A 24,391-nucleotide genomic window follows, 5' to 3' on the forward strand; every position below is an offset into this window, starting at 1 on the left:
CCCACTGAGGCAGGTGGGTCCTCGCTGGAGGTCTCCAGCTCCATCCTAAACCGAGCGTTCTGGGCTGCCCAGACTCTGATGGCCAAGGGGAAGAGGGAAGCCCTGCGCGCAGCCGCGCGTGGGATGAGAGAGGACAAACTGCCGGGCACTTTGCCCCGGAATGAGAATTGGGGGTGCGTGGGTGGGGAGGTACCTCAGGAGGGAAAGGCGAAAGGGAAGGACCAGAGAGAGGAAGGAAGAATCAGGAAGGAACGGAAGGGAACTCAGAGCTGAGAGGAGGGGGTTAAGGCTAGGGATGCGGACCGGGGTCCGGGCCGCGTGGCCCACGCGGGCACTGGCCAGTGGATGGCAGGGCTGGGTGAGTTGGGACTGCGAGCCTGGCTTCCGAGAGCGGCGCGCTCCGGGGCACTCTGTCGTTGCCTGAATATTCATTAGACTGGCCGCTCTTTATCCTTATCTAACGTTTATCTTATCGGCGAGTTTCGTTTCTCAGTGCAGTTTTAATCCCGGGCTCCCCTTTCCCCTCCCCCTGGCCCGCTCCCCTCCCTCCCTCTTCCTTCGCCCACTGCTCCCTCCCTCCCTCCCGTTTCCCCCTCCCCTCCCCTCCCCTCGCCGGCACCGGAGTGACAGGCGCGGGGCCCTCCTCGCCGAAGCTCGGGGCTCCGGCGCTGGCGAATCACAGAGTGGTGGAATCTATTGCCTTTGTCTGACAAGTCATCCATCTCCCAGCGCGGGGAGGAGGAGGGGGTCTGGAGGGGGCTTTGCAGCTTTTAGAGAGACACACACCGGGAGCCGAGGCTCCAGTCTCCGGCCGAGTCTTCTCGCAGCCGCAACCCACCTGGGGCCAGCCCAGTGCTGCCGGCGCGGCTCGGCTCCCTCCCTCCCTCCCGGCCCTTCGGCCGCGGCGGCGAGCGCCTGCCTTTTCCGGAGGCGGGGGCCCGGCTCGCGCTCTCCCCTCCCGGAGGCGCCCGCTCGGACATCCCGAGGATTGCTACTTCTCTGCCAACTTCGCCAACTCACCGGCACTTGGAGCGGCCCGGCTCCCCGCCCGGCGCCCTCGGGCCGCCCCCGCTCCTCGCCCTCTCCGACCGCCGCCTCTCGGATGACCGGGTTCCAGGGGAGCTGAGCGAGCCGCCTCCCCCGCCCAGCCTCAGCCCTGGCCTCAGCTGCCGCGCGCGCCATGCGCCCCCAGATCCCCCCGGCCCGGCCCGCCGCCCTGGGGCCGCTCTGCTGACCGCCCAGCCCCGCGCCCCGACGGTGGGAAGTTGCGGTCGCTGCGGGTGCGAGCTCCGATCCGCCCGGGAAGCGTCCCCGCGGGGAGCACAGCGCGGCGTCCCCCGCCCGCCCCGCCGCAGCCGGGCGCCCGTTCACCTCCCCCCCCCCAACGTCCCTCCCTTTTCTCCTCAAGTCCTGAAGTTGAGTTTGAGAGGCGACACGGCGGCGGCGGCCGCGCTGCTCCCGCTCCTCTGCCTCCCCATGGATATGCACTGCAAAGCAGACCCCTTCTCCGCGATGCACCGTGAGTACCGGCGCCCGGCTCCTGTCCCAGCTCGGGGCTCCCCGTCCTAACCCTCTCCCGTCCAGTCCTGGCGCGGCCCTGGCCCCCTGCACTCAGGTCCCATCTTGGAGACTGCGCTGGCTTCTCCAGGCCCCCCCTTTCGTTCTTCCTCTTCCCCTCATTTTCCAGTGTTTCTAAAGCCTCCAGTTTCTCTCTTCTGCCTTAGGTCACCAATACTTCTCCCTCTACCTGCCTTCCTACCTTCCCTCGTGCCCATCACCTGTCTTCCTTTCTTCCACCTGCTCCTTCTTAGGTCATCGATCCACAGCCCCTGGCCCTGGCTCCAGCCATCCTACGCCCTGGTCACCCTCTTGCCCTGGGCTGGGAGACTAAATTGGCAGGCAGTTTTGAGGGGTTTGAGTTGTGTTGTTTTCTCTGTTCTCTCCCTCTCCCTCTCTCCCTCTACCCTCGCTTTCTCCCCCTCTCTCTCTCTGCCTCCCCCACCCTCCATTCATCTCTACCTTTCTCAAACTTAGAGTGTGCTTGTCCAGGTGGAGACTCCTAGCATGGGCAGCTTCCGTGTCAGGGCAATCAGGCAGAAGAGTGTGGGGTTGGGTGCCCCCATCTGACCCTCAGCTCCCAGCATCTCCAGGCCCTGGCAGCCCATCCAGGGCTTGATGTGAGCTGGTTTGTAATACTCCCTCTTCTTTTCTTTCCTACTTCCTTCACCTCTTCTTCTCCTTCCCCTGCTCTTCTCCTTCAGTTGGGAGTCTGAGATTGGCAGGATGTGGTGGTCATCTTTCTCCACCTCTCCCTGGGAGATGCTCTAAAAACAAAGAGGGGTTCCAAGGAGAAATTGAAGTCAGGAAGAGATGGAGTAGAGGAGCCTGCCAGGCAGCCCCTGGGCAGAGCCAAGCTCTGCTTGCAGTTCTGGAGGCGCCTTGCCGGCCTTCCACTCCCTGGTGAAAATGGTCCTGCCAGTGACCTGGCTGGTGGGTAGTCAAAGAGGGGGAAAACGAGGGGGAAAGAACAAAAGGAAGGCAAACGCCAAAGCTGGGGAGAAGGGAAAGAGAAATTTTTTAAAAGGGGAAGAAAATAAAAGAAAGAAAACAGAAAGGATGTTATAGGGGAAAGAGAAGGGGAGAAAAAATGAAAAAATAGGAAAGAGGGAATTATTTTAATGAAATTTGAATTTATCTAATTTATGTCATATGTCTTTAGCTTGGAGAACAATTCAGAGGTTTTTTTTTTTTTTTTTTTTTTAGACAAATGGATTCTAAATAGAGAACTTCTCCTCCTCTGTAGATTAATAATTAAGGATGATTTGTAACTTTTCACAGGGAAACTTTTTTAGACCTGGCTTGGATCGGTGCTCCAGACAAGAGAGCCGAGGAGGAAGAGCTCTGTTTTTCTCTTAAGCATATAATTAGCATTACAGGGGGAGCTTTAAAAAAAATACTCCTGGGGTAAAATATATTTTCCTAAATAATTTCCAAGTACAGGTAATCCAAGTCAGGGGCCTCGGGCCGCCACGGATCTCCGCGAGCTGAGCCCGAAATCCTGTCTCCTTTTCGGAGCGAGTGGAACCGGGTCGACACGCCGGCTTCGCCCAGCCCGCCGGCCTCCCTGCCCCGCCGCCTCTGTTCTCGCTCTTCTCTCGGGCAGATTCCGCGGGGGATTTGCTGAGTCCCAGCCGCCCACTGGGTGTCACTTTGAAACCCAAAGTGGGGCAAGGCGAGCTGAAGGTGGTCGGAGGAGGGAGAGACGGCGGCGCGGGCGGGCGGGCTGGCCAGCAAGCCAGAGCAGCCTGAGTCCGCGCCGGCGGCAGTGGTGCATTCCAGGCCCGACTCAGCGGCGACTCCCGGCCCTGGACCCCTGTCGTGCCCCCTTTCCCGTCCCCTTTCCTTAGATTGGGGACGAGGGGCCGGGCCTGGAGCCCGGGGAGGCTGAATTATTCATCTTTAATCTGCCCGCAGCTGCCGCCTTTTCATACCGGTAACGCGAGTTCTCCCGGGGCCTAAATTATTGATGGTCGGGGTTTGGAGGGAGGGGAGGGGTGAGGAGTGGGGCTAGAGGTAGGGAGAGTAGCGGGAATGTGAGGCAAAAATAAGAGGTTCTAGCCTCCCCCAGCCTCCAGATCTGAAGCCTCTCCCCAGGGGTTTTACCGGCCCTTGCTCTCAGTACCCCCAGAAAGGGACGGGAAAGAAATGAGCAGAGCACAGATGTTCCCGCTTTCTCCGAAAGCCGCCTGAGGCTAGCAGGGCAGGGGCTGTAGGTTGCCGGCCAGGTCAGGCTGGCCGCTAGAACTCTCTGCGCTTGGATTGCTCAGTAACTGCGGCTGCGGGTTGATCGCTCTGGGTGCAGGATTTCTAGACTGCTGTAGGCCAGGGAGAATGGGGTGCCGCGCAGCGTCCTCAGGCCTGGCATCCGGTGACCACTTGGGCTCCGAGGTTGGGGGCCCCAAGCTGGAGTCGGAATGGAGACCCAGCACCCTCCTCCTGGCCGGGAGAGCAAACGCCCTTGCTTCGCGGTGTCCTGGGAGGCTCCCGAGGTCTAAGAGGTCAGAGGGATGGGAGCCGGCTCCGGCAGGCAGCACAGGGTGCCCCGTGAGCCCTCAGCCCGTCTGGGCAACCTGCACCATGCTATCTAGGGGAAGCAGTGGGTCCCAATCCTGGCTCAAGGCGGCAGGCAGACAAGCCCCGGCAGCCTGCGTTCTCTGGCTGCTGCCGAACCGAGCGCGGCGCGGCCCTCCGCTGCCTCCCTGGCTCTGAGCGCAGCAGACTCTGGACCCCTGCGTCTTCAGCCTTCCCTCCTCCACCTGGCTTTCTTTGAACTTTAGACCCTAGGGAGACGAGTGGGAAATATGGCCCCCAAATATCTAAAGATAGAAAACATAAAGGAAAGGAAAAATCCTGATCAAAACCCAGAATAAAACAAAAACACAGGGAAAGAGGCATGAACACTCTAACTCTGATTTAAAATAGATACAAGAGATAAGGAGCAAAAGGAGGGAGTCAGACACTTAGTCCCTCTCTGTGCTCAGAGCCCTTTTGTACTGGGTCAACTGGTCCCAGACCCCCAAAATCATCTGCCTCCAAGCCCTAGCACACACCAACGACTCTCCCTTGCTTGCGGCTCAGGCGGGATCTCACCTGGCCCTGCTTCTGCTCTCTGCTCGGCTCCTCTTTTCCTCTCCTACATTCTTTCCTGCCGGCATCAATTTCCCCCCTGCCCTCTTTCTTCTCACCCTGCTTCTCCGTTCCTTCCCTCACTTTCTCCCTCGAGAGGTACTGGTCTTAGAGCCATGTTCTTCCCAGCTCTCTGCCCTGCGTCTGCGTTTCCGCGTCTCTACGGCCAATGGGTTTCAATCCCCAATCCCCCGTGTTGTGCTTGGCAGCAGACCACTGTTCTGCCGCAAGTCCCAGATCATGCCCCTCCACCCTGCCTGCTCCCTTCGCACAGCCTGGGCCTTGGACCCTGACTAATGGCCGGTCCCTGCTGTGTGTGGGGTGTTGTGTTTTTTTCTTGTCTCTCCCCAGCAGGGCACGGGGGTGTGAACCAGCTCGGGGGGGTGTTTGTGAACGGCCGGCCCCTGCCCGACGTGGTGAGGCAGCGCATCGTGGAGCTGGCCCACCAGGGTGTGCGGCCCTGCGACATATCCCGGCAGCTGCGGGTCAGCCACGGCTGTGTCAGCAAAATCCTGGGCAGGTGAGGGCCTCAGAGCTGCCCCTGGGAGAAGCCTTGCCTCCTTATCCCGCGGCCCTGGGTCTCCAGACCACGGACTTGGCTAAAAGTCCAGGATGCCAGTGGGGGTATCTAGATACTCTGGGGTATCTAGAGAGCTGCTCCTTTTGGAGAGGGCGCTTAGGTGGTGGCCATGGCCCCAGGAGCGAGGATGGAGCAGGGTCATTCAGCTCCTGCCCAGCTTCAGGGTTCTCGTGAGGAGGCTGCCAGATACCAGACTTCAGAAAGGGAGGGATTCCTCTTCAAGCAGAGTTAATGCAGACTTGGGGGGGGGATGTCGGAGGAACAGGGTGGGGAGCGTAAATGGGTCCCCAAGAGGAAAGAAAAAATCAGCATTGGGGAGGGGACAGTTCTCACCCGGGCTCTGTGTTCAGTAGGAAAGGGCTAGAGGTGGTGGCTCAGCCCTGGTGGGCCTGAAGGCCTGGAAGCGGCCGCCTCCTCTTCTTTCCAAATGCAAGGCTGGGCTTTCAGACTCCCAGGGGCACCTATCCCCGCTGGTGTGCTCGCAGCCCCCGGCATGACTGTCTTCCTGGAGGGAGTGTCCCTGTCGTCCTCCCCCGCATCCTGCGGCCCATCCCTCGCCCTAGCCAAGCGCCCTCCGGAAGCTGGCTCAGCCATGCTGAGTCTTTGCCCTCCGCTGCTGCCTCGGGTGGGAGAGTGGTGCTGCCGCCGCGGCCGGCCGCGGCTGCCCTGGAGCCTGCAGCCTCCCTGCCCCTGCCACGGCCTGTTCTCGCTGACCCCGCCGGCCTTCCCGGCGCAGGTACTATGAGACCGGCAGCATCAAGCCCGGAGTGATCGGAGGCTCCAAGCCCAAAGTGGCGACGCCCAAAGTGGTGGACAAGATTGCTGAGTACAAGCGGCAGAACCCAACTATGTTCGCCTGGGAGATCCGAGACCGGCTCCTGGCTGAGGGCATCTGCGACAATGACACGGTGCCCAGCGTCTCTTCCATCAACAGGTGAGCAAACCACCCCGGACTGCAGGGTGGGACTCCAGCTCCCAGCTCCTGCCCATCAGGGCGTCTCCCAGCTTGCAGTCTCGTTCTTTCCCTAGCTTCTGCCCTTGCTCCAGGCTCCCAGTCCCCGAAGTCCTTTGGGCAGGGAGAGGAGACCTGGAAGGCAGAGAGAGACAGACAGAGCTGTCTCCAGCTCAGGGCTGGGTATTCCCTGCCAGGCTTCTCCCGCCGGCGTCCTGGAAATGAATCCAAGTGTTTGTGGTAATTAAGACTCCAAGATTACGTGCCTCGGTATCTAGAGACAATCACAGCCCACAGCCGAAGCCTTTAAAATGACCAGTGTCTATTCATGGCTTCCAAACAGACTTCCCTTTCTAAAGGCATGCTCCCTTCCCCAGGGGCAGCCGCCTGTCCTGGCTGCCCCACCCTCCCTGCCAACTCCCACAAAGCTTGCCTCCCAGGAGCCCAGGCCTTGCTAGCCAGCTCGCACAAATTTCCGGCCTACAAGCACGAGTATCCAGGCCTGCAGAGCAAACGCCAGCCACCAGCCAGCAATTGGCAGGGAGTAGAGAAGCTGGACAAGGAGTGGGACACCAGGAGGGCAGGGAGAGAGCTCTGGACCCCAAGGCTCAACTTTAGGATGCTTAGGGCCAGGGATAAGTCTGCACCGATGACAGGCTCAGGCACATGGGCCAACACAGGCTGGAGTCATCGAGACCTGTAGTTGCACAGGATAGTCTCCCGATCCCCAAGCCACTCCAGCATGCTCTCTGGGAGAGTACACATGTATGTTCCACGTGTGTTTGCCGTGCCAGTGTGCAAATGGTCCTTTGTTGGGTACAACACGTACAAGGAGCAGTGGGATGCAAGCACCCAGGAGGGCTTCAACATCACAGAACTGTACAGTGTGACATCCCCAGAGACCCTGTACAAGTTCCAGACAGCTTGGCCAGCCTTTCAACTACTGCCCCCCATTTTAAGACAGAGTCCCAAATGAGAAGAAGGCTGAGGGTTTCTTACCCTTGTTATTCTTTGTATTCTTCATAGATTCATTGTCAGGACAACTAATAATTCAGATGGTGACTTTTTCTGAAACTGGCATCACATATCAAGGTTGTTTTTTTTTTAATATTTTGCAAATGATATGGAATTATCCCAAATCATCCTGAAAACAGCAGGTAAAATTAGCTGGTAGAATGTACCTTGGCTAAAGAAGATTCCCTCTGCCACACTCGTGCTGTAACATACTGCGAGGCGACCCCAGAAATTATCCCAGTGTGTGCCATATGTATTAAAATGGTTATTCAGTTATGAACAGGGTAACATAATACTGATCAGCTAATTATACACCCTCCGAAAACCCTCCAGCTCCCCGGGCCTGACTCGCTAGCTACTGAAAGCATAGCGGTTTGACATTCAGACACCTTCGAAGGAGCTGGAGAAAGACTCTGGGTGGTTTGGGAGAGGAATGTGTCTTTTTGCATTTAAAAGCCAGAGGAGGCTGGGGAAGCTCTGGGGCTGGGGCAGGATTGGTGGGTTAGGAACGGGCTTGGGACAAAGCATTTGTTTTCGGAGCCATCTGGAGACTCAGCCTCTTGGCTGTCTGCTGGTCCGGGAGTGAGTTGGAACGGAGATCTTGGGAGGAGAGCTGCCTGCTGAGGAGCGATGTTGCTGGGGCTGGGAGCTGGTGTATTGGGGGACATTCAAGAGAAATGCTTGTTGTCAGTGATAGGATTTGCAAGCCTTTGGAGGAACCCGAGACATGCACAGTTAAGGCAGTTTGCTTTTCTTGATGGATGGAGGATTGGAGCAATCAAGGCACTTCTGATGGCAGCATCCCTCACCTACCACCCCGTCTAGAACCCCGTCCCTCCTCTCCCCAACATATACCTTCACTGGCTGAGATGTTTTGAGAAGCTGGCTTATGCAGGAGTTTGGGGATGCTCCCATTCTGAAAAGCCACAGAAAGCAGGGAACAGGTGACCCCAGGATCAAGCTCAGAAGCCTGGGGGTGCACTCCCCAGCACTGGGGAAAGTAGAGGGGTGGGTTGAGAGTAGGAAAAGAATGGCCTCAGCTTGGTAGTGCTGACAGCTGCAGAATCTGCACTGCGTGGAGCCCCACCACCTGAGGGGCACCGAGGCTTCCTTTGGGTGTGTAGACATAGCTATCTGTGGGCAGGTGTTGCTGGAGATGGAGAGGGAGTGGGAGGAGAGGAACGGGGAATACACCGGCAGCATGGGCAGCCAGCCCTGGGTCTGCGGTTAGGCTTCCCGGCTTGCTTTGTCGACAAGGAGCAGTCAGGGTAGTGTTGATTTCACTTTGGGACAGAATCCTACCATGGTTCCAGTTTGGGAAAGAATTCTGAGGGCTTCCCAGTGTGCTGCTGAGTTGGGGCTGGAGGGATGCATCTAGGCCCCCATGTCCTCCACTTCATCCCTGTAGGTGTTTTGCTCTAAAGGGGGAAAGGTTTATCTGAGATTTGTTGTTTCACCCTGAAACCTGATAAAGGCAGGATGTTTCTTCCTGTGTTGGTGATATCAGGAACTTTGTAAATTTCCACTCACTATAGGAAGACCCTGGAGATTTTCCTCTGTGCAGAAAGTGTGGTGCATTGGGGAATGGGTGGTTCTGGAGTGTAGGGCCTTCCTGTTGGTGAGGTACCCACTTATCTTTGGTATTTTATAACCGTTGTGAGTGCATGTGCCGGTGGTTGGCAAGAAAGGAAGTCCACACATGCTCGCCCTCCTGAGCCAAATTGTGAGCTTTTTATTCATCTTCTCCTTCCCAAAACAGATGTTGTCGCCGCACTTGAAATATGCTGTTATGGTTATAAACGAAATTGCTTTTCATGCTTTAAAATTGGTTTTGGTTTTCTCTGATCCTGTCGCGATAAAGGCTTGGATGTTCCATCCATATACTCCACTGGCAAATCCTCAGAGAAATACCTCTCTGAGTCAGTGGAGTAGGTCAGGGAGGCCTCCCAAACCCACTCCTGCCCCCCAGAGACCACTGTCAAAAATCCAGAGGGTTGACAGGATTGCTTAGCACGTGGAATTTCTGTGACTCCGTCTCGATATTGGGTTACTGATCACTAAGCATGGAGTTGCCAGCTCCTCAGCTTATACACGGCCGCTGTAGAGGGCGGATGTTTATAAACAGGTTACTTGAGACTAAAACCTGGTGTGGGGAATGGCCTAGAGGGGGGAAGAGATGGAGGGGGATCCATGCTACTGAAGGGGGGAAAAGTCGCCTAGTTATATCGCTGAGCAATTGACTGGGCAGGAAGGATCTTCCTGATTATATGCCAAAGTCTTCTGATTTGGCTATTGCTCTGGGCAGAGAATACAGCTCCTTTGAAAGAATAGGCACAAACTCCAGGTAGAGTATAGGGTTACCAAGGATCCCCTGAGGGTGTTTCTTGGAATGAGCTGACAAAAAGGCCATTGCTCTCTTAACTTTTCCGGCCTGCACTACACTCTTGGGATCAGGGCCTTCCCCGCCCCTAGATCTTTGGAGTGGGCTCTTCCAGAGTCCATTTCTCACTGATCACCTGCTACCCACACTCTCTCTCAGCCTGTTTGGCTCCAAGTGAGCACGTTCACTGGCTTCAAGGCCACAGCCCCAGTGCTGTGCAAGGGTTCATCCTGTGTCATTCGTAGGCCTCATCAGAGGTCTGGCAGTGGGGTGACCGTAGTGGGCCAGCTGTTCATTGGAAGACCTATCCAAAAAAGCTGGGAATGCTGAAGATATGTTCAGGGCTGGAGTTTGTGTCTTTCTCTGAAACTCAGGTTTTAGAACATTGCACATTTGACTCGTAGACTCTTAGACCTTGCTTGGCATGAATCTGGGCCAGAAGAGCAGCTTTACCTGCCACATCTCTATGCCCTTGTAGCTATTTGGTGGTCAGGGCTGTTGGTCTCATGGCAAAGAGCCAAGGCAAGTTGGTGGGCTAAGAAGAAGACTTCTGGGGCACCTGGGTGGCTCAGTCGGTTAAGCATCTGCCTTCAGCTCAGGTCATGATCCCAGGGTTCTGGGATCGAGCCCCGCATCGGGCTCCTTGCTCTCAGTGGGGAGCGTGCTTCTCCCCTACCTGCCGTTCCCCCTGCTTGTGCTTGCTCTCTCGCTCTCGCTTTCTCTGTGTCAAATAAATAAATAAAATCTTAAAAAAAAAAAAAAAGAAAGAAAGAAAAAGAAGACTTCTGTCCTCAGAGGAGTGGGAGAAATAAGGACAGAGAACTTGCCTTCTGTGGCCCGGGGCCTACCACCCTGGGGTCACAAAGAGCAAACAAATATGCCAATTTCTGTCTGAGAAGGCTTGCTCACTTATCCTTCCCCAGAGAGGGCTCTCCTCCTGCGGAGATCACCAATCATTGGACTAACATGTGAAATAGGTACAGCTGTTGGTCTTATTTCTTAAAATGAGCTGAAGCTGTCCTCCTGAAAAGCCATTTTTGTTCCCTTAGTTACTTTAGACTTCTTGGCCCGCCGTCGTATGGGTCTGACTGTTTCCCTCGTCGGCTGGCTCAGAGCGGGTGTTCAGGCCACTAAATGGCCTTCAGGTGAGAGCAATGGCCGGTTGCCCTGAGTTCTTACCTCAGCTGCCAACTCTGGGGAAGAGAAAGACAGGAGGGGCTGTCCCTAATGAAAACTCCAGGTAGGTTTTGGAGGGCAATGCAAAGCAGAAAAGAGAGGGAAACTCCTCCTAACTAACTAAATAGTGTCCCAACTATTTTGAGAACTCAATAAAACAATCACATCAAATATGAAGAGGCATAAATCTTGTGTCTGCACAGGTAACCTACTCAATTGCTTTTATTATCGTTCAGGCTGCCTCCATTTATTACCGTCCACAGCCTGGGCAAAGGAGGTTGCGTGGAGGGTGGTCTCCAGTGCAATCCTACACCCTGAGAGGCAACAATCAGCCCATAGAGCCAGGGATTTCGATGGGAGCTCGGGAAGGGCCCATCTGTCTGCATGAAAACCAATCAATAACTCTGTAACCAGAGCCCTTGTCACAGGGAAATGGACAACACAACAGTTCAATACAGGGGCCACAGGGGGAATTAGCCAGTGGAGATGGGGCCAGGCAGGAACAGCCCCTGGAGAAGGGAAACAGGGTACCTGGAGAAAGGAAGGTTGGGGAGGGAGTGGCGCTGTGTGTATATTGGCAGATGGGGTGAATGATTGTGCAGAGTAGATCCAGGGAATGGATCTACGGTTGGACTGGTGTGAGAGAAAACAGTTGGGAAACGGGCTTATTCTGGTGCATGCGAGAGAGTGTGGTTGTATTATGTGATGGTATGTGCTTGTGGACTAGAACATTACGGCTTCCAGAGAAAGAGTAGCCATGGTAGAAACTGGTGCAGAAGATGAATCTCCCCCACCCCCCAACACCACCAAGAGCCTGCATCTGAAGAGGGGCTTGTCATGAGCCCACCTGGGAGAGGGGTCCTGCTTCCCCATCTTGTCAGCAGGACTGATGAAGGAACGCCCTAAGCCAAGGGCCCCATTTTCTGCTCCCGGCTTCCTAGGTCTCCAGCTCTGGCTACTCTGTAATTTCCCCTCTTAGTTCTCAGGTTTGTCCTTAGTCCCTCCTTGTTGCTACCTGGAGTTGGAGGTCTCATAGTAAGAGGAAACGATGTATATGTATTTCTTTTTCACTTTTTGTTCTTTCTTTTTTAAAGACTGATTTATTTATTTTAGAGAGAGAGAGTGCACGCACGTGCCAGAGTGAGCATACAGGGGAAGGGGCAGAGGGAGAAGGAAAGAATCCTGAGCAGACTCCCTGCTGAGCCCAAAGTGGAGCGGGTGGGGCTCCATCTCATGACTCTCAGATCGTGACCTGAGCCGAAAAATCAAGAGTCTAACGCTTAACCGACTGGGCCCTCCAGGCACCCCTTCACTTCCTGCTCTTTTAAAGAGTGCAGTAAAGGGTTCTAACCTGGCCTGCCACTTGTCTGAATCCCTGCTGTTTCCCCACACGCCCCAAGCCAGGTGTCCAGAGTTCAGATTCCTGCAAGGAAGGCAGTTACAGGTATAGCTATGGCCAGTGCAGCTCACCTATAGCCATGTGGGTGAGTCTAGAAAGGAGATCGGGGCCCCTGACAGATCTGAGGCGTGGGAACCAGTATCTCACAACCAATGCCCAAATCACAAGTGAAGTAAACAGAGGGGAAATGAAATCGCATTGGGTTGATCAGTCTACCAGGAAACCATGGGGTTGAATGTTTTCCTCCCGTTGAACCTGTTGTTTTGGTGCTAGCAAGGTGCAGCTTGAACATGGTTCACAATGGTTTCTAGGCATAGCGGTTGACATGCTCAGTGTGTATGGATCTGTATGTGTATGCGTGGGCCATCCTGTGTCTGCTCTTTGGTAAAAGGGCTCCAAGGCCAAGAGGAAAGGGAGGAAGTTCCAAAGAATGTGTCCCGCTCTCACAGACAAAGGCTGGACACCTTGTCCTTGGCCCAATAGGTCAATCAGTGAGGTAGTCATTGGGCCATTGGGTGATAAGAGGGCTCAGCTGAAGATTCTTTGTTTCACAATTTGGGCAAACTGAGGTCAGATTTTCCTTCAATCTTTACTCGCGCTGTAACACTCCATGGTCCTGTTAGCCCCCCAAAAGCAGGGCCTGGCTACAGTGATGTCACCTTCATATTGGAGAGCTGTGAGTTCAGCTGTCCATCCTCACTTAGCCACTCATTCAGTTCTAGCCCAGTCAGCAAGACTAGTTAGGGACCAACTGTATAAGCTGCTAAGAAGATGCTCTTCCCAGTGGGCCTCTTTGCTGTAGAGTTCTAGTGCAGAGGCCCACCAAGGGGTGCAGGTCCCTCTAGCAGGAGGTGTGGTGGCAGCTTGCGGACAGTCATTGACAGAGCTCTCCCAAGGTCCAGGTCCCGGGCCCAGCCGCCACGTCCTTCCCCAGGAACCCAGGTGCCAGGGAAATAAGGAAGAGGCTTTTTGTGAGAAACATGTAACTGGGGACTGGAGAGGCCTTGGAGACCAGGCAGGGCATGAAGGCACAGGCAGATGCCTGGGGCCTCCAGGGAGGGCCAGGCCTAGGGGAGCTCTTGGGGGTGGGAAGTAAGAGGAGAGTGACGTGGCCCTGGAGGAGAAGGAGCAAGGCCTCGTGCAGTTCTCCGTGGGTAGGAGAAGAAGGTATATAGGAGGGAGGGAGGGAGATGGGAGGGGCCTTGGAGCCAGGTTCCTCTTGTAGCTCATCCTCAGCAACTACAAAAATAACTGGACTCTTTCTTTTGGTTTTCGAGAGGTAATATGCTAAGAAGATATTTTGTGTTTTTCACATGAGAGTGAGAAACTGAGAGTCGTCAGCATTCTAGAGAGGTCAGGTTTATTGTAGGGATGTGGAGGGAGCAAAGTAGAGCTGCAGGAGCTGGGATGGAGCTGGTGAGAGCTGGACCAAAGGGCTGGGGTATGCGGGCCCAGCCTAGAGGCAGGAAGATTTGGGTTTTGAAAACTCTGTGCTGGCCAAAGAAAACACAGCTTCAGGTCTGATTCAGTCCGTGGGCCCTGGTCTGCAGCCCCAGGGCTGTGTAACCAGACTTGGCCTCTCTTCTCTGCTTCCGACCAGAGCGCTAACAGGGCAGGTGCAAGGGTGAGGGTGATGTTTCCTGAGCCCCTTAGTCCAGGAGCCCCTGAGGAAGGTAGGTCGAGGGGAGAGTCCACTCTCTACCGTGAGGACAGGGGACGGTGAGGCGCGAGTGGGAGGGGAGGGCGGAAGTCAGAAGGAGGGCTCAAGAGTGAGAAAGGAGGTAGGGAGCCTGAGGGGTGAAAGAGAGAGGCCTCGGAACTGGCTTGGCCAGATGAGAACGGAGCGCATGGCCAGAGTACAAAGCAGGGAGCTCTGAAAGCTTGAAAAGGGGGTTGGATCCTGTGCAGCTCTGCCAAAGGCCTCTGGTGGTGCTTGGAGGTGGTCGGATGGAGCCCGAGCTCTGGGCAGCTGGTAGACCAGGCTGAGGGTGACTTCAGGGAGCTCAGAAGGTGGTAAAGGAGAAAAGGGGAGGCCAGCCAGGAAGGACAAAGGTGGCGGGCAAAGGAAGTGGCATGGGAGGGCAAGTCGTGGCCACCTGCACCACAAGGCAGGCCGGCCCTGGCTGTGGGGCTACTGCACTGTCGTTGCTGCAGCCTGGTCGCCAGCAGAAGGGAGAGTGGGGGAGACGCCAAGAGGAAGGGAGGGAGGTCTTCGCTTCCTAGGTGTTCCAGACTCAAGGCCCTCCACCCGGGAGCCTCTGGTCACTCTGCTCTGGACTTCTTCTCTTGCCTGCCTGCAGCCCTGCCTGAACTTCTCTGCAGTGAGCTCACTCTGCTGCCATTCGGGGGCAGAGGAAGCCAGAGGGACGCCACAGGCAGCGCCTGGCGGGAGAAGCAGAAAGGCTGCAAGACAGGGCAGCAGGCTGCAAGGGGACCTGTACCCACCTTGTAGACACAGTAAGGTCAAGAAATCAGAGAGGAAGCCCTCAGAGGTCGGGGAGAGAAGGGAGGAGGGCAGGAAAGGAGGACAGCAGTGGCTGCAGAGCTGGAGCACCTGGGAGCAAGCCCTGAGGCAGCTTCCCCCCTTCCCCCGCCCTTGGCCCCAGGGTCTTTTCTGGACTGGTGGAGGAAGCTGCAGGAAACCAGGGGCCTTGTAGGCAGTATCTGGCTTGACAGGCCACAGAGATGGTCAAGGAGGAGACCCTCATTCTGCCCCTTATCTTGTGACTTTCCATTTAATTCTAGAGGGCAAGATGGTCCTTGCCTACGTGTCCTGTGTCATATGGAGAGAAGTTGGTGATTCTGCGTTGAGGGCCTCTGTGTGTCTCTGTTTTGGAAAGAGCCTGAGAACTTTGGAAAGAACATGTGGTATCTAGCTGAGCCTAACATCCGTGTCCTGGGAAGCTGTCTAAATGGTCCTGGTATTCCAGGGAGCTCTTAAAAGGAGTCAGTCTTGTCAAACAGGGGGCTGGTGGTTTGTTATTCAGGGAGTTTCCAGCTGAAGGGACTGTTTGGTCTCAGAATGAAAGTTTCTGCCATCGTTTGGGCGACCTGTCTATTTGGGATGTTAGCAAATGTTACCTGGCAAGAGTGGGTTGAATGGACGATAGATCTCCCAATGGGCTGACGAGTGGGGGTCCGGTCAGGTACAAAGGGTCCCGGCACACGTAGTCTGTGTGCACACACGTGTGCATTTTCTCTGCTAGAGGTGAGGGTGTACAGTGGCACGTGATGGCCAGGTCAAGGGTGTGTAACACGGCCACCAGGAGTACTGGTAGCTGCGCTTGCTTTGTGTCTGTCCAGGTCCTCAAAGGGCGTGTGCATTTAGGTAGGGACACAGGTCAAGCTGTTTATCTCCTTTTATCATCTCCTTTTATCACTTACCTTTTTCCTTCCTCTCTCTCCTCCTCCTCAGGGTAGCTGGTTTGGGTTAGGAGGCCAATCTCAGTAGACTCTAATTGAAGAGAGAAGAGAATTTGATGAGATAAGGAAGGCCATCCTTCCTCTGGGGACCAATAGAGGTTTCACGTTCCCCTACTCCGCTCGGCTTCTCTAGGGAGCTGACACCAGGGCAGGCGGCCTCCCCACAGACTGTGACTGTCTGGCCTCTGGGAGAGCCAGAGCAAATGACTGGGGTCAAGACTTGGGTTCCCTTCCCAGTCACCATGGGTCTGGATGGAGGGACAGTCTGATGGAGCCCCCGACGAGACAGGCAAAAGGGGTAGAAGAGAGATGGCCCAAGACAGGAGGAGAGAAGTGAGAGGCCAGAAGTGACGGAGACAGGCCAGCTCCAGCTAAAGCCTGTTTTTTGGGCCACAGAAGTGGACTGAGTATGTGTGTTGGGAAGGGAGGTCTTTTTTTTTTTTTAATTAGGGAAGAGGCTCTGAAGCCTTTTGGCCAGTCTGCTGGGCTGAGCACTCAGCTCTTTGCAGAGGGTACAGCCCTGGTTCGGTCCAGCTCCCCGTAGAAATGGTGGCCACCCCTCACTCTTATACCCCCTGCCCTCCCGCCCCAGCACGTATGCATTCCCCTCTTCCCCCTCCCTTAACTCCCCTTAACTTGGCCCTGAGGATCAGGTAGTTCCTGACCCCAGGGAGGCAGCCTGGAGACTCCTTAGGAGATTGACCTCCCAGGGTGGGTACAAAAAAAGTTGAGAGAAATTCATTTCATGGCCAGTGACTGCTTAGAAAAGGCGATTCCAGCATATGAATGTGATAAATGTTAACTGAGCATTAATCGCATTAAAGAGGGCCCTATAAACTTTTCATTTCTAATTAAATTCGTCCAGTGATGCTGCCCAAGCGAGTACTCTGGGCCTTTGTTTATGTGGAAAATTAAAATGCAAATACAATGGGATTTATTTCCAGGAGTGGAGTGATGGGCTGGCCCCTCTGGCTACTGGTCTCCAGGCCTCTCGGGCCAGGTGACTGCTTCTTTGGAAGTGCCATCCCCCCTTGGGACACATTCTGGTGTGAAGGGAGAGGACAGAGTTCAAGGTCAACTAGAGTTAGAGATGAGGAGAGGGTGTGGAAAAAATTGAAGAGAGGGAGAAAAAAGACAGTAGATGACCCAGAAATCTAAGAAGGCATTGCCCTGCCCCCCTCGCCCCCTCCACTTCCAACTCATACCTCTAAGAGAAGAGATCCCCCAAATCTCGCTTGTGAGTAATGTCAGCACAAGCTTCTGCTGCAGCTCGGGGATGAAGGGTGAGTGTGGGAGGGAGAATTTGGAGGAATCAGCCCTGCCAGGCATATGTGGACCTCCGCCTAAAAGAAGCGACTGGTCATCCGCAGGGAGGGCCCTGGATTTATCTCCAGCAGTTTGGGGGGCGGCTGCAGTCCACACCATGCTTTCACTGATCTCTTCCTGCCGGCGCCAAGCAGCATTGACACAGGGCGGCGGAGCGGAGAGGCGCACACCGAGGGCACTGTGCGGGCACACCCGCCCGCCCGCAGCCTTCCCGTGTGTGGGGAGAGCCGGGCACTCATGAGAATAAACAAATGTCCCTTGCAGGGAGTCCTTCGGTGCCGTGATGCCTTTGATAAAAAGCAGTAACCCTAAATACTGTTGACTAGAACGATCTAAAGTTCCTATTTACCAAAACATAAATTAAGTCGAGTGGAGAGCAAACATGGGTCAGAAAAACCATGTGGGTAGATCAGTGGGGACACTGAAGGATCGCCGTGCTGCTCTATGGATAAGGAAGTTGTAAACAGCATTAAAAAGTAGAGAGGGAAAGAAAATGGAAGTGGAGACATGATAAAAAGCAGAGCACTAAATCACAAATAGGGGTACATGCACAAAGTCACAAACCAGATTTATGCCAAGTGTTGCAAGATCTACAGCTTGGTCTGACCACACGTGGAGATACTCTGCGCATGGGCATGCGGGCGTCCGGAGAGCGGATAGAGGCTGTGTCAGCATGAGGAGGGTGGACTTGGTCGTAACCTGGGCCCTCTCTGTCGGACAGTGGGACTGACCCATCAGCTCCACCGTGCAGGGATCTGATTGGGTCCGGTTCTGCAGACAGCCAAGGAAATAGCCTCAGGAGGTTTTTAAAGGTGTTTGGGCACATAAGTCTCCTGTGAGCTGGATCCACGTTCTAATGGATCTCCAAGGCCGCAACCCATTCCCAGATGGAGTCTGCTTGACTAGTTTTGTTAAATAACTTGCTACCCCTGTTCTCTTTAGTCTGTTTTATTCTGGGTTATTTTTGTCCTTTTCAGCGTTCACTCATGTCTCTTAGAAATGCATGAGCACTTGCTGACAAACAGGTAAATGTGACAGCTCCCGAACATCTGGATGAAAACCAAACCTTTAGGCAATCATCTAGGAGGCTTGTCAATAGGATGCCAAATATCTGGTGATTTAGAGTCATCTACATAATTGATCAGATTTCCAGTTTTTATCCAGGCATCGACACTCATTTTCACTTCACTGGTGTCGCATTTCATTGGGAAACCCCTGTTTTCAGAGGAAAATATTCTAGGTGACAAAGTGTCGAGGTTAGGAAGCATCTTTGATGCATTTGGGTCTGGTTTCTGGCTTAAAAGGAGGCTGGTCTTGACTTGAAAGTCAGGTGGAGAGCCGGTGCTTAGAGAGTTTAGTATCTGAACAAGCACAGCAGGTGGATGCTTTCCGTGGAAAGTTGGTTGGGAGGGCAAGTCACTTCGTCTAAATGAGGGTAAGCTGTCCGGTAGGCCTGGCTTCCATAGGGAATCCACTTTGCCATCTTAAAGGAGAGTATTGGGTTCTTAGAAGGCATGGTCTTTCATTCACGTATACTTTCATTTCTCCATTCAGAAAATCTTTGCTGAGCCCCTGCTATATGCCAGGCAAGTCACACAAACCTATGTAACCCAGAAAATGTAAGAAAGTGGGCTCTGGGAGAGATCACTGGAGTTTGAGGCAACTTCCAGACCTACTGGCTACGTGGTTATAGATAAATCTCATCTCCTCTCTGGACCTCGGTTTCTTCACTGAGGTGAAGATAACCATATAAGGTTCTCGTGAGGGTTACATGAGTTAATCCATGTAAACCTGCTTAGCATTGCACCTGGCACATATCAAGTGCTCAATAAATGTTAGTTATTTTCAGGGCAGTCATAGTCATAATGTGTCTATTTCTTGCTATGTGTCTATGTCAATGTGTGTGACTTCTGGCTTGCGTGTGCATCAACAGTGACCTCTTTTAAATAAAAAAGCTTGAGCTGAAAGGATATTCTGTGAAAAGAAATGTGTATCATGAATGCCAGTGAGAATTACGGTCCACTATGAGCCCAGCCGGATTTAGGAAGGGGCCTGTTCCATGTGTGTGCAGGGAAAAAAGCCCATGATGAGTCAGTTATCTGACCATTGAACAGAATTAGTCAGATAATTGCCTCCTTTGTGCACTTTGTTTGAGAGCCCAGCCTCTGTGTGTGTGTGTGTGTGTGTGTGTATAAACTTCTTAGGCCTGCATACTCCTTCTCTGGAATGAACCTACTAGTGTTTGAGGAGTTGAAGGTTGGCATTTTCTGGGCTTCATGGCATTTTCATGGGTTGTGGTGCTTTGCATTTTGTCATTTTTTTTTAAAGATAAAATGAAACAGTAACGGGGAAAAAAATCCTTATTTGATGGGTTTGAAGGGTTCCTCTGATTCTTAAATGTCATAGAGGGAAGAGAAGGAAGGTAAACAGGAAGAGGAAGGGAAGAGAGGAGAGAAAGTAAAGATAAAAGATAGGAGAGGGGGAAGTAAGCAAATATTTGACAGGTTCAAACCAATCTGTCTGCTATTGTCCCACATTTCTGTATGTTCCAGGGAAGAATAGGAGGTTGATTATCATTGCAGTTATTTTCACTGTTAAGGGTTAAAAGATTTTAAGGAGAAAATTTAGGAGAAGAATTTTACTTTGGGCTTGACGTATTAAGTGCAATGGCTCAAAGTAACTGGAAAACTACAGATTCTACTTACTCTGTGCTCAAAGGAGCAAAGATGAAAACTAAGGTTTTCCAAACTCACGATGATGTGTTCTGGCTCCCCATCTTTATGGGAAGGCCCGTGGACTGAGGCCAAGGCCCAATCCCATTCTTGCCTATAGCTCTCCCTGCCCCTTTGGCCTGGGTAGGTAGCCAAGTTCAGCTCAATGGACTTTCTTAAGATCCACACCCAAATGCCTTAATATTCACTGATCTGATTTCTTTCTTACCCCTTCCTTATTTCCCAACTTGACCCCTAGATTTCACTATTCCTTGTTTATACCTATTGCCTGACAAAGGTTCTGAGTTTTTAAATTAGAAAGTAAATCTTTTAAATGAGCTAAATTTGAATCCCGAGAACTCAATTATCCTTGGATTTTTTTCATAACTGTAAAATGTTTAAGGGCCACCATTTTCCTTTTTGCCTATTCATCCTCACAGGGCTGGATGCAACCTCGGTATGGAGATGGGCAGTGGTGAAATCTATCATCCCCCAGCCCCTGCCCCTGTCCAAATGGACCAGAAGGCCAAGGAGGGAACTAGCCCCTGCCTCCATGCTGCCTGACTGACCATACACACACCTCTACTCATCTTAGGGTTTAATGTATATTAGCACACATGTAGACATGCTTGTACACATGCATAGCCAATCTTATGGCTGCTTTACTTGGTAAGCCCTTATATTCATTATGATAGTAGCTAACAAGTGCTTACTATAGTAGAAATCATTATAAGCATGTTGCATGTATTAATTGATTTAAGCCTCGTAAACAACCCCATAGGGCTTTATAGGATTGTTTATAGATGAGGTAACTGGGGTACAGTGACGTTAAATAACTTACTCAGGTCACAGGCTAAGCAGCAGAACTAGGATTTGAACCCAGGCAATACTGGTTCTAAAACCTATGTGCTCATCTAGCGCTCTATACTACATATTATCTTTCCATCAGAGGAAGAGCATGCATCTACAGTCTCTTGTGGGGCTCCGTATATCTTTCAGTCTCATGCCCTGTGATGTAGTGAGACATTTCCTGACAAGCTCAGAACAAAGACCCTGCGCCCTGGTAGAAAGTCACGCCTAGTAGGTATTCCTGTACTCTTCTTTGGTGTGTGTGTGTGGCCCTGAGTGCAGGCCACTGTTGAGCCACATCATCTGGGGATGCTGGGAAGGAAGAAGGTGCTGATGGCCAGAGTCAGAGAGATAGTGGATTGGGGAACTAGAGTTCATGCTGGACTTGGATTCACGTTCATTGGAATCAGTGAGTTTACTCCCACCCATCCTCCTCTTGCCGCATCAGGGATCCAATAGGCATTGAGTCTGGCTTAGGGCTTTGATGCATTAGGCAGATGTAGGGAGGGTGGCACCAGGATCTCTGTCAGAAGTGTTCCATGGATCAGGGACAGCTGGCTTCCAACAGAACAGAACTGTGCATTTGGTCATTGAGAAGAGATTTGTCCCATATCTCTAGAATCTTCCTTCTGGAAAGTAGCAATGCAAATGAACCTAGCTGGAGGAAGCTAAAAAAGCTAAAGGATGGGCCCTCACACCCACCTCCCACAACCACACCGAGAAAGCAATTACTGAATCCTACACCACCACCCAGATCCAACATCATTACTCAACCCACATCACCAAGGAGACACCCATTAACCTAATCTCTGAGACATACATTACAAAAAAAAAAAAAAAAGATGCTGATATGATCAACGAACACAATAATTCAAAGCAGAAACACAGACATTGCTGCTAAACAATACTCAAATTCCTCCAGCTCAGTGTTACACAAAGTGCAGTCACCTCAATACAATATCACAAAACACCAGGTAACAAACCTTAAACCAGCTGCAGGAATGCATCGGGGCACAATGCAATACAATGTACACCCGACACAATTCAAACTCTCCAGCCCACAGGCACACCCATACACAAAGGCTGCAATCATGTGGCCACCAGAGCAATAGCAAACACGGGTCAGGCATGCACAGAGATGGGGCATGCAGTACAGCTCCCAGCCCCTCTGCACGCCCAACAGAAAACGGTCACAGCCACAGCCTCCCCAAGCTCAGTGCACTCCTGATCCCCGGGCCCAGCGCAGCCTGCCAGCAAGCAGCGGCACCATCCCGTTTCTCCAGCAGGTGGATGTGTCCAGACCATCACCTTCAATAAGGCCTCCGGGCTCTGGTTGCTAGTAAGAGAATAAACTGTCCCCTGAGCCTGCTTCCTGAGACAGGACAAATCAGCTCTATCCTGGCTGGGGTTTAATAAGACTTTGCTGTTACTGAAAATGACAGAGCTCCAGGGGTGGAGGGAAAGGTGGGGGTGGGCCGGGAGGGGGGCTCACCAAGCTGGGTGCAGGAATTCCCCCTTCCTCCACCAAGCCCTGCCTTCTGTGGCCATTCCAGAGCCGAAGCCCTCTTGCTGGGTGTTCACTGAGTATCGATTCAGTCTGCAAGCAATTTTAATATTTCTTCAGGGACTTTCCAGCAACAGCACAAGTCATTAATTCACCCTCCCAAATTGCTTATTCAATAGCAGGAACATGGCTCCTGAATAAAGTCCCAGAATTTATGTGACTCGCACGAGTCAGGAGGTCAAACAACTGTTATGGAGCGAAGTTAAAAATCCAAATAAAATATTGACACTTTTTTGGGGGGGGGGGAAGTAAAGGTATTTAAAATAGGTTTTCGTTGCAATGCCCCCAGGATAAAGAATGGAAGGAGACTGAAGACAAGTTGGAGTTTATAAAATCAATGGAATTTATTGCACATCTACTTGGCATTTAATAATTCTCTCATTTCCACATCGCCCCCGCCCCGTCCTAGCCATAGACAGAAAGATACACAGGTGTACAAGTGCACATTTATGCACATCAATACCAGTGCATGGACCAGTATAAAAACACAGTTGGGATGTGAGAATCTCAGACACTCTGGGAAGGGACCAGTGCAGTGTGACCATGGCTTACGTATTTGACAGAAATAGGCATAACTGGGACAAAAATTTGTGAAGTAGGTTCTGATAAATATATCCAGTATTATAAATGGTGGATCAATGCATTAGAGCCGACATGAATATAAAGATACACTAATCATAGTAGTAGTTTCTAGAAACATAGAAACACTTTTGTGTGCACACTCATGTACATGATTTGGAAACTAAATAGATAAACAGAGAGAATTTGGAAACTACACCCAAAACCTACCAGTGCATATAAAATACTGAAACCATAGCCACTTAACCTAAAATTGTGGTTTGTTTGTAACATGGACGTGCTGTTCATCAGATGCAGGGGAGAGGCTAAGCATGTTTAGAATGGCTGGTATATGCAATTTCTGCACATTGTCTACACATACATTTGCTCGGTTGTCCAGATCATAAACGAGAAAAGACTATGCCCAAATAGTTAGTAAAAACAGATAACTATTAGTATAGAAATTTCCAGAAGAGGTAATATGGTTCAACCTGTAGACATTGGAGTCCCAGGCCTGTACCCAAAGTCTGGCTCCAGTGTTATTAAGCACGTGACCTTAGACAAATTGCTCAGGCCACTCTGTTGTCTCCTTGGTATCATAGAGAACATGACTATTTAATAGAGTCGTAGCTAGGATTTATTTTTTTATTTTTTTAAAGATTTTATTTATTTATTTGAGAGAGAGAGCACAAACCGGGAAGAGAGGCAGAGGGAGAGGGAGAAGCAGGCTCTCCGCTGAGCAGGGAGCCCGACGTGGGGCTCGATCCCAGGACCCTGGGATCATGACCTGAGCCGAAGGCAGCCGATTAACTAACTGAGCCACCCAGGCGCCCCTCGTAGCTAGGATTTAAATGACCAAACGCATTTGTCACAATGGCTGTCAGTAAATGAATATGAAATAAGTTCTAATTATTTCCTTTGCTATGATTATATGCAGCTCTTCTGTCTGGGCCCCACCTCTCATAGGTTCTACCATCTGTTCTTGGTATGAGTTATTCTACCCAGCGTGGGTTCTGGAGCCAGGTTCCCCACTTTAAATCCTGGTTCTGCTGCCTAACAGCTGTATGCCCTTGGGTTAGTTACTTAACTTCTCTGAGCCTCAGTTTCCACATCTGTAGAATAGTTAAATTAATCCACGTAAAGTGCTTAGCACAGTGCCTGGTACATAGTGAACATATATTAGCTCACTACATTCCCAAAGATGTTATCCTTATTATTATTAATAATAACATTCGTTTGTTATTCAGCAAATAGTCTTTAAGTGCTAACATTCTGCCAGGCACTATTACTAGGTGCTGGAAATACAATAGTGAGAGAAATGGGTGTGATATCTGCCCTTGTAGAGTTCAGAGTCTAGGGGAGGACTCAATGTGAATTGAATAAGCTAGAAGACAAGCTTTCAGCTCTGTGCTAGACCCTGAGGGGAAGAGGGGTATGGAGAGAAATAGATTGGAAAGCCAGGGTGGAGCCAGATTGGGAAAGATTTTGAAGGCCAGGCTGAGGAATTCTGAATTGATTCTGTTGGTAATAGGAAGCAATTGTAGGGTTTAGCCACATCACATTCTTTCAGGAGACAGAGACTGATGGATTGTTTTCGAATACTGGAGTCACTGGGCAAGAGGTGGGAGGGGCGAGAGGCCAGGAGTTCAGGCCCCACCTTGGCTCCTGGCTGCTGCTCGGGGCACTTGCTCCAGGCTTCCTCCTGCTTGCCTAGGGAGGTGGGCATGCCATGGGGGGACACGGAGCATGGGCAGGGAGGACTTGGTCCCAGCA

General features: G+C 52.2%; 1 protein-coding gene across 4 annotated transcripts in view; it reads left to right on the plus strand.

The window, feature by feature from the left end:
* Positions 1 to 1,413: 1,413 nt before the first annotated feature.
* PAX2 (paired box 2) overlaps positions 1,414 to 24,391 on the plus strand; it is a 76,340-nt gene continuing 53,362 nt past the window's right edge. For 3 of the 4 annotated variants that reach the window (XM_035020617.1, XM_035020635.1, XM_035020628.1), the window contains exons 1-3: positions 1,477 to 1,519; positions 5,038 to 5,206; positions 6,003 to 6,200. In XM_035020617.1, coding sequence (XP_034876508.1) covers positions 1,477 to 1,519; positions 5,038 to 5,206; positions 6,003 to 6,200 — 410 coding nt within the window. Of the gene's footprint in view, positions 1,520 to 5,037; positions 5,207 to 6,002; positions 6,201 to 24,391 lie in introns of all 4 variants that reach the window. The other variant, XM_035020642.1, reaches the window with a different exon arrangement.

The sequence above is a fragment of the Mirounga leonina genome, unplaced genomic scaffold (assembly GCF_011800145.1).
Source record: "Mirounga leonina isolate KUSES-001 unplaced genomic scaffold, KU_Mleo_1.0 Mir_114, whole genome shotgun sequence".
Classification (NCBI taxonomy): domain Eukaryota; kingdom Metazoa; phylum Chordata; class Mammalia; order Carnivora; family Phocidae; genus Mirounga; species Mirounga leonina.